Raw genomic sequence first — 17,656 nt, 5'->3', positions numbered from 1 at the left:
CAGCTCTATTGGGCCTTGCCCTTGCTCTTCTTCTTCTTCACTATCTTCTTCTTCTACTACTTCTTCTTCTTCTTCACCTACTTATCCTTCAATGCTTGCTCCAAATTGCTTCTTTATCTTCTTTACCATCTTATCTTTCTTCTTGATAACAATGGTTGTTTTTAATTTAGTCTCAACTTTGGACTTGAAAAAATCATATGTTCCAAAGTGAAGAGCCTTCTTGTCTATCTCTTCTGCTAGCAATGTTGTAATTGTTGTTGAGGCTTCATCTACATCAAGCTCATATCCCAATGGCCTTAGCCATCTTACTCTTGGTATTGTTGCCTGGATGTAGGTGTAGTCAATGTCAACCAAGAAACATATGTCATTGACATGTTGCTCTACTAATGAGACTATTATTCTCATTCTCTGCTTCATGAACTTCTTGAAGTCCTCAAAATAACTAGTCATCTGAACCTCAAAATTATCTCCCATTTGATCAATGAACTCATTAATTTGTGTGAATGTAGACTTGTTGGAATTCCAATTTACCTTCCTAATTGAAGATAATTCTTCCATCACATAAAAGAATATGTAGACTTATATTGATCCAAATTTGCATCGTGCTCCCTTGGATCTTCTTATAGCTCCCAAATTTTCATTTATTTGCTGAAGCATTAGTTCTGCCAGATCATAGGTATGATCTTTCTTTACCAACTTGTAAGCTACATCAACAGCTATGCAAGGTACGTCGTTCAGTCTACTTGATTGGTAGAATTTGTATGCAATTATTCTCACAACAAAGTCAAGTAGGGGTTCAGTTATAGTGTCTATGGTCTTTCCCCTATTGCTCTATTTGGCTCCTATATTCTTCTCAATGACCTCCTTTCTATCGCTTCTCAAGGTCTTTGGCCGATCTAGGGTTGGGAGTCTTGTAACCCTATGTACTATCCTTTTTGTAATCTTTATAGGTCCTGTCTCCAACCATAGGAAACCATCATGAATTCAACTCCAAACAATGTGAATCCATTCAGTCTTAAACACCGTAGGAAAAATTAGGGTTTTCGTCAAACCCTTTTTCTCAACAATCTGGAATTCATCTTTCAATATCCTGTTGTCACATAACTTGTCATAGGCATGGAAGATTTCAAGATCACCTATGGCACCAATTTTGCAGTTATAACATTTTCTCACATCTTGAACCATGACAACTTTAGGTGGAATGATGGATAATGCACTAGCTAGGTCATTTATGTAGGCAACTTCAGGGATTGGCCTAAATTTGGGTTGCTTTACCTTATTGCTAACTAAGTGGACCTCATGACTCTCTTTTCCTTTGGGGTTTCTTGAACTAGAGACCATTTTACCAAACTAGGGTTTAAATGTATTAAAACTTTTAACTTCTACGTAGCTCGAAACTTGATAAATACCTTTGAATTGATGAATCTGTGCTGAATTGTTGTTGAAATCTAGGAAAATGGTTGTTAGGTTCCTGCTTGATCACTTCTTCGCTCTTTTTGTCTTTTCTCTATGTTCAAATGGCATGAAAATGAGTGAAATTCAACCTTATACCTGTCAAAACCTAGCATTAAATGCTTAGTGCATATAGTTGTAAACTCAGCACTTGAAGGATTCAACATGACTCGGCTCCCATTGTATTTCATTTACTCAGCTTCCACTAGTTCTCTTCTTCACTCGGCTTCAACTAGCAATTCAATTGTTATTAGAAACTCGACATCCATTGGAGCTTTACTCGGCATCTGAGGACAATTCAACAATATTTGCAAAAATTTTAAATTTTGTCCCGGCATCTTTACTCATACAGATTTCTTCCTTGTAGTGCTTCTTTGTCTTGGAACTAATGTATGATATAACTTTTTATATTAGTCCCATACACCTTTCTTTTGCTTAGTTGGATGAACTGTGATCACTTGACCTCTTGGGTGAAGTGATCTCTCCATTTGATGTGCTACACTCATCTTTCTTCTTCAAGGTTTTATTCATTTGCCTTCTAATTTTTTCAACATTAACCTTTTCTTTTCCTTTATTGACTTATTTCTTGGGTGCTTTTGACTTTGTTGGGAAATTCCTACTGATATGACCAGTTTTCAAGTAACTAAAACATGTAGTTTGGCTTAGCCACATGCTATAACTCCCTCTAAAATGTGTCCTTATAATGCAATTTTATGGAATGTGTCCATACTCCTGACAATAGTGATAGCTATACCTAGTGTTCTAATACCAGTTGTAGTGATGTGCATGGTTGGTTCTTCTTGCACGTTGATTAGGTGTCCACATAGGCTTTGATCTGTACTCAAATGATCTATGTCCATATTTTTGGTAGTTGTAGTAGTGACTTTCAAATCTTTGTGTCCTTATGGTCTTGGTTCTATAGTCATGTGCTTGATGTCCTTGCTTTTTGCACTTGTGACAAAAGCTTGCATTTGTAGGCTTATCATGCTGATGACTATTCTTGCTCCTACACACATTAGAGGTATGTCCCTTTTTACCACATAAATGACAATTAGGTTTAGTGTTTTTACTTTTGTTACTCCTTTCTTTTGTAGTCTTGAATGATTCTCCTTGTTTAGTATTGGTGTAACCAAATCCTAAAGTATCATTACTAGCCCTTGGTGATTTCAGTAGTTGCTCAAAGTACTTGATAGCCTCATTGGGTTTGTTGAAGCTTTTTGCTATCTCCTTTTCTCTCTTCAATTCATTCTGCATTATTAGAGTGGAAATCTCAATGTCCTTCATGTTTAGCGCATGATGAGCATTCATCATCTGACTTAAGGTGTCTAACTACATATTTGAGATCCTTTCAAACTCAATTGTCTTCTCCTCTAGTCTATTGGTAAGATTTCTCGCCATCTTCTATCATGACCTTGTCTTCAATGGCTCTCTTCTTTTGACCAGTCACTTCACAAAGCATTATAGCTTGTGATTCTTGTTCAAGCTTGAGTAATCTGATTTTTTCAGCTTATGCTCTATTTTTCTCCATTAGTTCTGCTATTGTTGTATACAATTTCTTGGAATCTTCATTTGAGAACACTTTTGTGTTATCAATCTCCTTGTAGTGTATGTCATTTTCAGCTATGGCTATATCATTCCTTCTTTTTAAGGACTTTCTCAATTCTTCTCTAGCTTCTTCCAATTTGTGTGCACATCAATCATATGATTGTCTATGATCTTCCCAAGTTTGAAGACTTCCATCTTCATATCTTTTCTCTAAGTGGTTAGGCTTCTCCTTGTAAGAACCTTTTCTCTTATACCAATTGTTGGAATGTTCAAAATGGGAAGAGTACTTCTAAGTGTGGGGGGGGGGGGGGGGGCGGGTGGTGTGTGAATCAGAAGTATCACACCTTTCACCTTTTATAATTCTTTAAATCAAATAATTGAAAAGTAAATTGCATGCATGTAAACATATAAATGAACATAAAGTAAACACATGCAATAACACATAACACCGAATTTGGTAACCCAAAAAACCTCCAAGAATAAGAAGGTAAAATTGGGGTGGGGATGATACCCACAAAAATCACTGCAACAATAAATGTTTGACCACTTCTAATTGTCTGCCCTATGAAAGGCCTACCCTATTAAAAGCTTTACACTATGTCAATAGTGACCTGGTTAAAGGATTTACAAACACTTTACATGAAGTGTTACCCTATTAAAGGATTTAGTCACCTCTTCAAAGGATCTACAAAGTAGCTATTAAGCTAACCTATCAATATCGGATCGTGTCCCTTGTCCTTTGTACTATTCTAATCAACTGGATATGTAATTGTTGCTCTATTCCTCTAAGTCTTTCTCACTTTCACACTAAATTTCACTATAGTTTTCTCATACACTGCTCTCTTCCACATATGCAATGGGGTTTTCGATGACCTTTTAAAGATTGTGAAGACTTAGGGTTAGGTATGGATCTACGATCCATATTGAATCTTAAGTTCCCACTCATTCCTTGTATTTTCTTCATTGGTTGCATGCCTTCTCCATTTTTTTTGATTGGCTACATGCTGAATGCATAGGAAACGTAAAAGATTTGTTCTTATCCTTTTTCTCTTTCGAAATCTTTCTATGTCAGCTCTAAAAATGGTTTACATTTGAGTTTGTGAGGGCACAAACTCATATGTTGATTCTATGTTACTTGACACATACTAGACTATCGGCGCTCAACACATATACTATCCTAGTTTGCTCAACACCTATTACACTCTATCTTGCTCGACACATGTATGATTCTGGCTCACTTGGCATATGAAACACTCAGACTTGCTCAACATCAATTGTGATTTGACACCTATATATATCACTCAGTACTTATATATCACTCGACACTTATATACTGCTTGACACCTATTGGAAATTTGACTTAGCGCACACTGTGGCTCAACATACATAGTGTACTCAACTTTAATGTAGAAAGTGGTTAAGTTTATTCACACTCAAATGTCAAAATCATCTAAGACCAATGTTTATGCACTTTCTCCATGATAATCATAGGTATCAAATTGTTGAAAACATATTTTCAATAGGAAAGAAGAGACATCATCAAGGCCACGAAGAATGGCACCTCATCTATATAAGTTGGAATACGATCAACTAAATCGTCGAGGTAATGTCCAATTTGTCATCTGAAGTTTAAAATTTGTATTTTGATATTGTCTTATATTTACTAATGTTGTAATTGATGCTCGTGAAGGTCGTTAAGGCATTAATGACCAATTTCTTAGAGGAATGAAAAGTTATCCTACTCAATTTAGTAGGTTACTATACTACAAGATCTCCCAATCATGCTTTTGTTTGATGCTATGCATATTGGAAAGAATGTAATAGAAACACTATGAAAAATGTTGGATGAAAGGCGTGATAGAGAATAAATTGCCAAAATTTGTAATGACATTCATGAATCCAATCATGCAGTAAAAGATTTTATTGAATCAAATAGCAATGGAGACCGTATAAATACAAGTGTCCTTCCTTGGTTATTAATGGAGCAACAAAGTGATGCATTAAAAGAAGTCATAAAAAAAGGAAAATTTTCAACAGGATTTGCTGCAAGTATAAGGACTCTTCTTTCAAAGAAGGGTGATTTTGGATCAAGGTTGAAAACACATAATTGTCATACCTTCGTCAAGGTAAATCATGTTCTCTATTTATAGTATATTTATACAATTAAAAGTACTACCTATTGTATTATTTAATAATATATTAAAATGATAATTTTTTAATGGTTGTAGTACGTCCTACCTCTATCCCTTCCACACTAGTTTGAAAATAGTATTAAACAAGTTATATATGATATTAGAAAATACACGAGGTTATAAGTGTTTTTTCTTAGATTTATAGCTTTTTATTTGAAATCTATTGTATTAGTTTTTTTGAAATCTCATTTATGTGTTTTTGTGCATTGAATCTCTTTTGGATAGTTATCATCTAAAGAAATTGATAAAAAAATATAAAATATTGGAAAAGAAAAATTCCACAGCTTATGTGTGAAATTCAAAAGTGTTTACCTCCAACCTTTTTTAATGCTCAATAACACTACCTCATACATCAAGTTGAAGAGATTGAATTGTGTGAACCTGTACAAATTAGGTCAATGTGGATGGTTCAGAAACACTTGAAATTTATGAAGGGCTTAGTTCGACAAAGAGCACGTCTTGAGGGTGCTATGGTAGAAAGATATATGGTATACTAGACCATGGTGTACACTAGTGAATATCTTTCAAAATTTACAGTAGATATTCATATAGATCGCATTTGAGATCCCAACTCTAATGACAAATTCGAATGAGAGTACTTGACGAGGAAAGGTAGATTGAGGAGAGTGAGAGGTAATTATAAGTTATTTTTTTGTAGTTTAATAATTCTTATCCATCATCAATATATATATATATATATATATATATATATATATATATATATATATATATGTTTTTTGTAACTGATGTAAATTTTTTTTTTTATAGTTGGTCATGAGTGGGATGCACTACATTTGTATATTATAAACAATCTTAATTGAATGACGGTATGGATTGAATAGTCTCAAAAAATGATCATTTATTAACATGAGATGGTGTTTCATTGTTGGTTAAAGAAGCTCATCGTAATAAAGATTCCAATATTATGCTAATGGTACTTGATCTAGTATATGGCTTAAGAGATATAAAGATACGCATAAGATTACTAATCATGAGACATAAGTTTAATATCAACTCACACATTGATGCAAATAATCTTGACATGTTTGAATAATTTCAAGTCAAACACCACAAAGCTATGTACTACCATGGCTATAAAGTTTGCAAAAAAAAGTTAGACAAAATGAAGAAAATGTGTGATTCTAGGATAAGTGATGTCTTCATGGTCACCAATATTTCATCTAGAGCTGAGATACATTCTCAACAATCTAAAAATCGATACTATGGCATTTTGGATGATATACTTGAGTGCGACTTTAATTCATTCAAAATAGTTCTATTTTTCATCAAATGGTTTAGGCTACTACTGAATCAAAATGATCCAGATAGGATTGTTATTGAACATGATAGTGGATCTACTATGATTAATACAAGGTCATTTGAGCCAGTCAGAGATGAGCTCTATGGTCTTCCAAGCCAATGCGAGCAAGCATTTTAGTTTGGTGTTCCACACAAACTAGGTTGATCATTTGTTGTTAGAGATGACCCAACGGGAAGACCAGTAAAGTATAATGTGATGGAAGAAGAAGATATTGAAGAAGCACAAGACAAAGTAAATGATTATCAAGAATGATAGTTATCTAGTGATGAAGAAGAATAAGATGGTGATGATTTTTCTCATGTTGACGATAATGGTGATAATGATGATGTTGATGATGATCATGATCATGGTGATGAAGATGGTGATGATGGTAATGATGATGATGGCGATTAAGATGGTGGTGGTGACGACGATGATCAAAGTGACAAGTACAATGATGGTGATGATGATGATGATAATGATGATGACACGGATGAAAATCATGATGATCAATGAAATGTCTAGGTAGGATCAATGTTAACTATGATAAATGAAATTTTTGGCTAACTTAAGACAAATGATTTACATATACAATCTAGTTTATTATTATTATTATTTTTGGTAAGTCTATTACTTTAATTTCATTGTTGATTTCTAAGACTTACTAATTTTTTCTCACAGGGTGACATGGATGCACCATCTCAAACACCTTTAGTGGAGATAAAAATTAATTATTGTAATTTTTAATGTTAATATAGAAGCAAATGTCATATTATTATTATTATTATATTTTTTTTTTATGGCTTTGGAGTTATTTTGATAAAAATTTACTAATATTTGATGTCACAAATGATAGGAAAAAGCTAGAATGACTGCTGATCAAATGCGATCTAAAATACAGGCATCATTTCCACATGACATCGCCCTTAGTGTTGACCCTGTGTTCATCACCCAACAAATTAAACAAAGATACACTGATGAAATTGTTAACATTATCATTTAGGGTGACACAAGCGAGGAGAAAGAGGCATTGAGAAAATAATTAGACAGTAGAATCCAATCTTTGAAGGTAAGCAGTAATTCGACTAAAGCAATAATAGAAGTTCAATAGATGTTAATATTTTATAGTATCTTATGGATCATGATCTCTATTTTTATGTGTTCTTGTATAGAAATATGTGATAGTTGTGACATCACATGGTGAACGTGGTGAGGGTTGTAGCACACAACTTTTGTGTAAGTAACACTTTGTTTGTTTGTTTTCATCAACATTATAACACTTTTTTTTTTGTGGATGCTTCTAGCTAGTATCCCATTTGATCTTTATCCATTGCAAATGTCTTTGCTAACAATATTGTATTCTTTAGCTCATGATGAAGTATGGACGCCTTCTTCAGTCGTTAGTCCAGTATTGCTCGTGCATTGTCGGCAACAAAGACCATGCAAACATCCTTGTCTATACCCACTAGAACTAGTAAAACCTTGTTTGGCTATATTTTGTAATCTCTATGCCCTCAAGATGTTATTATTCTATTTTGTTATCTCTGTCTTGAGCTTATACTTCTGATATATGATCTTTGGTATTTCATATGTAAGTTGTAGGTATAATGTATTTGTTTTGGTGTTAATATGAGCACTTTCTTTGATGACTCAATAGTTTATTTTAGTAATTATTTTTATCTTGTAAAACAATTGTCAGTATGAGATAACTATCTTTATTGTTCTATTTCTTCTCTGTGGAAGGGAAGTCACTAAACTAGAGTTTCCAATTTTTTATGAGTTTATCTTCATCTTTTTCTTTTATTGATACGATAGCTCTCAATGGCTTGATGAATTGTTTTTGGTATTTTTTGAAGTCATTTCTAATATGTATTATGTAGGTTCTTTCTGACCAATTTGATTTTTTTGTTCAATCGTCAACTGTGGTTTAGCTAGCAACAATTTTTTAATTAAATTGGTTACTGTGAATCTATTTTGTGTTTACCATTTATTTAGAGCAGGACATTTTAGTAGCTCTGATTGCTTAAGAAAGGCTCTATTAAGTGATTCATCTTCATTCTTGAAGGTGATTATCAACTTGTTTGTTTATTAAATCTTGGTTTTTGCTTATTTATTTGCTGGGATTAACCATTTCTAATATGACCCACACCCAAACTAATGTGTTTTTTTTCTAAAAATAACCCTTTTCAAATAATCATATGTAACTTTTAGTCCATCATCTACCAAATATTCCTACAAGGTTTGTTTTTGCCAAATTGGTTTTTCCTCAAAGAGCTTAGACAACAATTTACAAAATATAGTAATTTGAACCCTTCACTACTTTATCCTCCTAGTTCATCTTTTGTGAAATTTATTCTATCGTGAAGTCAAGCCTAAAGCATGGAGTTATATCCATCCCCTATTGTTGTTGCATAGTTTTCTCTTGTTCCTATTTGCTTTACAATTTTAGAAGGCTTTACCTTTAAATCTTGAATAAGAACTACTTCCTTGTGGCATGCTCTCACTAGTTTATTGTGGTTGTCAATAACTCTTCTAATTCTTTGCATATTTGACCATTTATTTTCCCAATATAGTAATGATTGTTCTAGTATTGGCCTATTTTTAGTGTTGGTAATCTATTTCTCTACTAATAATAGTTTGAATACTTCGATTTCATCGAATTGAGAAGGGTTTCAAATTTGTAAGCCTTTCTAGCATCTACCTCAAAAACTCCAACAACAACCATATTTTTCTTAACAAACTTTGTACTAACCTGAACTCATGATAGAGCTTGTGTCAAAAATATAGGGTACTCCTAAGTTGGAACAACGTGCTAAAAAAAAATCAAAACTCCTATTGTACTATGAGTTTATGATAACTAGTGCATGATAGGATTATTGTGTATGATGTAGAAAACATTCTTTGACATTTTCCTTTGTTTTCTAGCATCTTTTCTAAGCCTCCTACTAGTATTCTTCTTGAGAGTTATAGCCTATTTGATTTTTCTAGTGTGCACCTACAAGAACAATGATCAAAATACCCTTATTACAAAATTTCCTAACTATACTAGTTGTGATTAACAAATTATATGAATAAAGCATTGAAAATAAAGTCTCCCAAAACTTTGAAAATTAGGCCTCACAATCAAAATGAACATTAGTAGCCCCATTCAATTTCATGATATTCACTGCATAGGTTTATTTTTACTTGTATTCATTATTGTTGTCAATGTTGAACATTAATTGTTGCATTAAAATTATGATTCTTTCCATGATGCAAATGTTGATTATCATTGTTGCAATGTTATTTCCTTTCTTTCACATAGGTGTTCTCTATTGCTCAATAGATGTTCTTTTTTACTATGAATGCAATAAAAAATAAAATTCATCATTTAGTACATCTAGATTGTAATTTTGATAAAAGTGTGACTACTGGTGTCTCTCTGTCGTTCATTTCATTTGGTGTGTGCTTTAATTGTCATGATGTTTTAGTTGATAGAGCAACAGAGAGTAGTACTACTGAAGCTGATCCATTTCTTAGAGCAGTCTATGTGATTAGTACTAGTTCATATGCAGGGACATTGTTGCTGAATAAGAAAACTATGTTTTCGTTAAAAGAACAAAAACTTCTAGGTGCTTTAAAATTGTTATTATTTAAAGTGTAAATTTAATTTACTTTTACATTACTCATTTTGGACTGATATTCCCTTTATGTTTTTGTAGGTAATAATGATTTCTTTGATCATCTTTTTGATATGACATTGAGACTATTTGGACCCACCATACGTAAAAGGTACATAGTTTCCTATCATTGCTACATAATTTTTATTTTCTTCTATTTATTGTACTATATTAAAGCTATTGATCTAACAATCTAATTTTTTTTTAAAAGAGGAATTTACAAGCTGTGGAATTAAAAAATCCGCTAATTACATCTTTTGAGAAGAAATTTGTGTTGAGATAATGGGTGTTGCACACATTGCATAATATTGTTATTTTATTATTTTATTTTTATTATGTAATGTTGTACCTAGATGGACGTGCAACATGTAAAGATTCCCATAGAATATTCTTGATAAGTTGTATTGTAACATTGTGATAATATTTTATGTAATTATTTAATATTGGGGAAAAGAAGTAAATGCCCAATATTAAATGTGGGGTCAGTGGGTTAGGTAGCACATGGTTTTAGGACATGGTTTATGTAATACCACTTGGTGGTTTTGTGGGACTTGCTACTATATAAGTAGCCATAAGGGTAGTTGTTGTTATTTTATTATTTTATTTTTATTATGTAATGTTGTACCTAGATGGACGTGCAACATGTAAAGATTCCCATGAAATATTCTTGATGAGTTGTATTGTAACATTGTGATAATATTTTATGTAATTATTTAATATTGGGGAAAAGAAGTAAATGCCCAATATTAAATGTGGGGTCAGTGGGTTAGGTAGCATATGGTTAATGTAATACCACTTGGTGGTTTTGTGGAACTTGCTACTATATAAACAGCCACAAGGGTAGTTGTTGTGACAGAGAGAGAGTGACAAAGAAAAGACAAAAGGCAAGAGTCGAGCGGGACAAGGTTTGACAGGTTAGCCAACGGAGCATTTGTGAAGGTTGAAAGCATGGCATGAGATGTGTGGATTCATGCTTGTTCACATAGTTTGCTCGGTTGTGGCTATGGCCATGAAGACTTCCATGGTTGTATAAAAATGGTATTTTTTGCTGAATAATACATGATGATGGATGCTTTTGGAGGCTGGGTTTTTTTCCTCAATGAGGGTTTCTCAGGGTATATCTTGTGTCACATTTTGTGGGTATGTTGTCTATTCTCTTGCATGTGGATTTTAATTCCGTGTTTATTTCAGATCTATTATGAGTTATGTGGAAACGGTTATAGTTTTTATTGCCAAGTTTTCTTACAAGTGGTATCAGAGCTATGGTTTTATTATTGTAACCCTAGATTGAATCCATGGGAATGCATGAGAGGATAAAAGAAAAAGAGCAAGATATATGAATGATTTATTGCAGATCTGAGGGTTTTGGATTTGCTGTTATGATGGGATGTTAAAAGATTTGGGCATGTGAAATTGTTGGACAAAAGAGTTTTTCAGATGTTTCATTTAAATGAGGGTTTTGGGGGGTAGCTTGCAAAAATGACCTCCTGGGTAAAAACAGACCTCACCATTGGATCCGGATCGACATTTCCATAAATTTTGATATATAATATGCTCTAGTTTGGCCATGTTCAGAGGAAATGAAAGAGTTTTTTTAGTTTCAGCCCATGATGGCCGTCAAATTTAATCCCATCAGAATTTTCGTCACTGAAAAAATTTAAAAATGAAAAATCGTACTAAAAATGGTAAAAAGACTGTCTTAGTAAAATGGCCATAACTTTCTCTCAGAATATCGGATTTCAGAGTTCTTATAGGCGTTGGAAAGCTAATTCAGAGCACTACAATATGGTGTAGGTTTGGTTCTATGATTTTGATATTTTGTCAGATTTTGAGAGCCCTAAAGTTAGATGTTGTTTATTTTGAGCACGGATTAGGGCATAACTTGGGCATACAGAGTCAGATTTCGAACTTCATGTAGTCAACGAAAAGCTCTTGGAGAGCTCTACACATTGGTTCAGATTTGGTGCAGGTTTGGCATGATTTATTTGTTAATATATTGATCTGAACAGTTTATAGGTATATTTTGACTATGGTAACATTGTGAGTTTATGGCATTGGAGATTTAAGTTTTGATGTCATTGTATACTCAGTTCATATTTCAGATTGGTCTCATGATGATATGGTTATCAGTGTTTTGTTTGGATATGTATGATGACTTATTGGATCTACAAGTTGTGCAGTGTTGTAAGCGGTCTATACTTACAGGTTGCATTTATAGCTTGGTTATGGGTTGTCTTTGCCCATTGATTTTTCATTATTGATGCATATTTAAATTGGTGGCTTGGATTTGGGTTGTCTATGCCCTAAGTCACATGATTTTATCTTCATGTAGAAGAGATGAGATGTTGTTACCAGGTACAGTCATGGTGAAGGATTGGGGTTGACTATTTTATGCTGACAGGTTGGACACTTTGAGAGCCAGATACTCAGTTCATGGATGTGATCATGGTGCCATGGATTTTGGCATGACATGATTGGTTATACAAGTACATCCTTGATGTTCATTAGCTTGGATTTTCTGATTTGGTTATGGTGGTATATCTTTTTGGTTGAGGATCATGGTTATTTGGTTTCTTTTGAGGAGCTCATGATGTGCACTTTGAATTCTTTGATAGTTTGATGCCTTGGTTTATTCTCATGGTTAGAGGATGGGTTTTTCATCATTATGTCATGGATAGCTTGGATACACAGTTTAGTGGGAGCTTGTGACAATGATGGGGTGACAGTGCAGGATTAGTTCCTAGTTTGGTTTGGATCTTCAAGTAGGAGATGGATTTTATGATGCCATAGGTGACTTGGTACCACAGTTGAGTGGGAGTTGTTGGCATTGATATATTTATTGAGTGTTTGCAGATGTTGGAGGTTTGTCTTAGATCCTGTTGCTGCAGAAGCGTCTTTGACATTTGCATGGTGCACTTGTTATCTTCATGGTGTTTGAAGATGGTTAGATCTTGAGGACTCATGGAGTTCATGGTTATCTTCATGGTATGTGGAGATGGTTCTTCCTAGTATGTGGAGATGGTTTTCTTCATGGTGTGTGGAGATGGTTGCATCTTGAGGACTCACAGGGTTCTTGGCAAAGGTGTGGTTTATATTTTTTTATTTATTTGGCATGTTATCCTTAGTATGAGGATGGTTTCATTATTATGTCATGGTATACTCTTGATACACATTTAGAGTTGTGACATGTTATGGTGTGTTCATATGGAGCATGTTATCTCTTTAGTTGAGATGGTTAGATCATGTTGTCATGTTTATGTTCTTGAGGCCATGGTTGGAACTTTGACATTGATCTTGGTTTAGTTTTTTGGTATTGAGTACACTGATCATAAGCTGTATACTTCATGATATTGCTATGTTGCATTTGGATTTGGCATGAATTGATTGGTTACAGGTGCTCATGGATACTTAGAGACGATGGTGATGCTGATTTCTCTTGGATTAGAGAAGTATTTGTTGGGATGGTTGATGGTTTCAACAGGAAGTCCGAGGGGCAGTCACCTGATATGGACTTGAGAGGAGATTGTTCTTAGATGAGTCTTGGTTGGAGACTTGGGTATCTTGATGAGCATTCTCATTCCCCACTTTTGGTCTACTCGACAGTTTGCTACTTGAGAGGTATAGCCCATTGTTTCTCTCAGTTGCATTATATTTATGCTTGTCTTTCATGGATATGGATCTTGAGCTATGGTACATGAGTTAGTTCTGGAGGGTTCATTTGAGAGATGATTTAGCATTGGTTATCTCCATGTGCATATGTTGTTATGCTGGTTGAGTTTGGGAGATGGTTTTATATTGGGCATATTCTTTGGATTAGGAATGGTTATTCCTTGGTTTAGGAATGGTTTTATTGAGTTTGATCTTCTTGTGAGAGGCTTACATCCATGATTAGTTATATGGTATGGTTTGGGTGTTGTTGAGGCTTCTTGTTGGGGTTTTATGGAGGAGATCATACTTGCACAGTTTACATCTAGAGGTGTGTGTAGAAGGACATGATACAGGTTATGATTTGCATGGTTTCTTTAGTCTTGGTTATCTTCCTGGATGTTCAATTTTGCCTACATTGGATTTGAGATTGGTTAGAGATTGTGATCACTGGTTTGTGCTCATGTATGTCATGTGAGAGATGACATGGTTATTACTTTATCTCTTTCTTTTGTTAGTTGTGGAGAATCTGGGAGAGCATTGGAGACTTGTTATGAGAGTTGCAGGATATTAGTTTATGTATTGTGGATGTCCTTGATACTACATGGATTCACTTCTTTGAGATGTGTTGAGTGGATTGGTTATAGATTTGACATTATCTTTTGCAGTGGGAGCTTCTTGGTATATATGTGGCAGGTATTTCTCTTGAGGCTTGTGATTGCAGGTTGCAGATTGGATATGTCAGTGATATGAGATTCACTTGTTATACCTTTGAGGTATGGATAGTTGGATGGTTTTGGCACTTTGTTGTGGGTGCTATTTCAGCTATGGATATTTTGACAACTACGGATACATGTGATTACCTTTGGATTAGATTTTTGTGCTCGAAATTTTTAGTTGGTACAGGATTTTATGATCTTCTAATGCGACAGGTTGGGTGGCTTTCTCTTTGGATGGTTTTTATGTATGTCTAGTGGGAGTGGCATAATAAGAGGTGAGATCATTCATTTTCGAGATGCTGGATACTTTGATTTTGTTGCGGGTACCAGGATGGAGCACTTGGTGTATTTTGATCCATGATGGTGGATGTGCTGGGAGGGATTGTTCCCTTGTTCATTTATGTGGCTACGGATTGACCCTATGCAATGTATACAACAAGTGGGAGATTGTTGAGATAATGGGTGTTGCACACATTGCATAATATTGTTATTTTATTATTTTATTTTTATTATGTAATGTTGTACCTAGATGGACGTGCAACATGTAAAGATTCTCATAGAATATTCTTGATGAGTTGTATTGTAACATTGTGATAATATTTTATGTAATTATTTAATATTGGGGAAACGAAGTAAATGTCCAATATTAAATGTGGGGTCAATGGGTTAGGTAGCACATGGTTTTAGCACATGGTTTATGTAATAACACTTGGTGGTTTTGTGGGACTTGCTACTATATAAGAAGCCACAAGGGTAGTTGTTGTGAGAGAGAGAGTGACAAAGAGAAGAGAAAAGGCAAGAGTCGAGCGGAACAAGGCTTGACAGGTTAGCCAAGGAAGCATTTGTGAAGGTTGAAAGCATGGCATGGGATGTGTAGATTCATGCTTGTTCACATAGTTTGCTCGGTTGTGGCTATGGCCATGAAAGCTTCTATGGTTGTATGAAAATGGTATTTTTTGCTGAATAATACATGATGATGGATGCTTTTAGAGGCTGAGTTTTTTCCCTCAATGAGGGTTTTCCAGGGTATATCTTGTGTCACATTTTGTGGATATGTTGTCTATTCTCTTGCATGTGGATTTTAATTCCGTGTTTATTTCAGATCTATTATGGATTATGTGGAAACGGTTATAGTTTTTATTGCCAAGTTTCCTTACAATTTGGAAAAATCCATTTTTGACACTGGCCTACTTCTCAAAAGAGCATCAAATCATATAAAGACTGTGAGGGATCAATATAGAAGGGCTCTTAAGGATAACCCAAAGTACGACCATCCTCCTATGATTCCACCGATAGAGTGGAATGAAATAATAGAAGATGCAAAGGAGAAAAGGCTATGTGAAAATAGAGTAATGAAGCAGCACAAGACAAAAAAAGGTATGTCATGATAGTATTAAGTACATTGTAATCATGCACTAATTATTGATATTTGAAATATATAATCTAAGATGTTTGAAATTGTTCATAGATTGTAGAACACATCTGTGGCTACAATAGTGAGACTACAAAAGGTTGACCAACACAAACTTGGCTCTAGTGGCTATATGAATCTCCAGTCTCGACTTCTAAGTAGGAGCAATAAAATTTCATATTAATTTTTTATATAATGCTGCAAACAATTTTGTTTAATGAAACTATACATGGAAAACTAATGATATTAAGCAAAAAATATAGGGCACAGTATTCAATGTGGAGCTCACAGATGAAGATAGAAAAATTTCCTTGAAGGAAGGCTATAAAGTCATGGTTCCACACCTACACGAAGAATTTGAAAGCTTTGTCCAAGAATCTAGTGCACCAAATGATATCTCACAGGTAAATTGGTTAAATGAAAAGTAAATGAAATTGAATAGTTGAGAAGATTCTTTTTTGGTATTAATTTTGAATGTAAATTGATTGCATAACGATGTGCATAACATTTTACTGTAGCCTTCATATCCTATCATAGAACCTACTTGTGACAAAGGCTATATGTGCTTTATAGTGGTGGAGGTATTAATTTGCTACTGGAAATTAATTATGCAATTATGAATACAATTTAACATCTTCAATTGCAATTTGACGTGTATCCTTTTTTTGAATATTTTAGAGCATGTTGAACATCATGGTGAAGGAGTGGAGCATATTCCAAGTGTTCAACATGTTGACATGGCGGCGGATCAAAATGTTAATGTACATGATGTGGCATTGTCAGATAAGAAAAATGCATGTTATGTTGTACTACTACTTAATTACAGACTTGAAAAAAGAAAAAGAGTATGTCAATTTATCTCATTTACTTGTTCTTGCAACAGAGCCCCCTTTAGTGCAACAACCTCCTGCTTCTCAAAAGAGAAGGAGCCATTGTAATTTGACATTACACATGCCAGAAGAGGAGGAGAATGAGGAAGATATGGATGCTCCTATGAAAACTTTTCTTAAGAGAGCTAAGAAAAACAAAAAAGAAGAAATGATGTTTTAAAAATTCTCTTTGATAAGCCTTATTGGATAATGAAAGAACTTTGTTTTAAGTAACTATCTATGAATGATGCATATTAATACTAATTTTTATTTTATCTTAATTAATATTGGTATGTGTTAATCAAGTCTTGATTAGTATTGTGTAATAATGAATTTTATATCATATTAATGAATGTTATGTGATTGTATTGATTGAATGTTATAGTTCATAAATGGATGAATGAATGAATGAAGTATGTACTTAGATGATAATGGGCAATTTAGATTGATGTTAGGGGGAGGGGGGTGAGGCCAAATGAGCTTCCACCTTCATGTGGTTGGCCTTGTTAAGTAGAAAATATTATAGTATTTTTGAAACCAAGTGAAGCTCAAACTAACATACCAAGGAATCACAATACCCAAATCCATCTACCTCTCATCTTCTCATCCTAATAAGTCATATTTTCTGCCAATTTTATTTGGAAGAGTCTAAAGCTTGATCAATTCATCATCTACATATCCTGAAATCATAACACTCCAAAGAAAAGAATGATGTGCTTGAATAATGTACACTATTTCTTTCACCCACTTTATTTGGATGCTCAAGGTAGCTTTCACCTCCACTGGGGTTTGTTGTTTAGGCTTTATAAATTCCACATGGGTCTCATTCTGCAAAATGCCTGAAATTTGACTATGGAATTGAAC

General features: G+C 34.1%; 1 protein-coding gene across 4 annotated transcripts in view; it reads left to right on the top strand.

Moving 5' to 3' along the window:
• Window positions 1-17,093, top strand: part of LOC149571140 (uncharacterized) — a 35,495-nt gene extending 18,402 nt beyond the window's left edge. Inside the window, exons 3-9 of one of the 4 annotated variants that reach the window (XM_089812692.1) lie at window positions 7,346-7,558; window positions 7,662-7,725; window positions 7,857-7,988; window positions 10,191-10,260; window positions 16,187-16,327; window positions 16,442-16,504; window positions 16,602-17,093. In XM_089812692.1, the coding sequence (XP_089668818.1) occupies window positions 16,256-16,327; window positions 16,442-16,504; window positions 16,602-16,973 (507 nt within the window). In that variant the 5' untranslated portion in view covers window positions 7,346-7,558; window positions 7,662-7,725; window positions 7,857-7,988; window positions 10,191-10,260; window positions 16,187-16,255 and the 3' untranslated portion in view covers window positions 16,974-17,093. The other 3 variants (XM_089812694.1, XM_089812693.1, XM_089812695.1) reach the window with 3 other exon arrangements.
• Window positions 17,094-17,656: the final 563 nt, after the last annotated feature.

This window comes from Cupressus sempervirens, chromosome 2, assembly GCF_028749045.1.
Source record: "Cupressus sempervirens isolate cs-2001-9-10 chromosome 2, ASM2874904v1, whole genome shotgun sequence".
In the NCBI taxonomy this organism is placed as follows: domain Eukaryota; kingdom Viridiplantae; phylum Streptophyta; class Pinopsida; order Cupressales; family Cupressaceae; genus Cupressus; species Cupressus sempervirens.
This window is presented reverse-complemented; position numbering and strand designations above follow the sequence as displayed.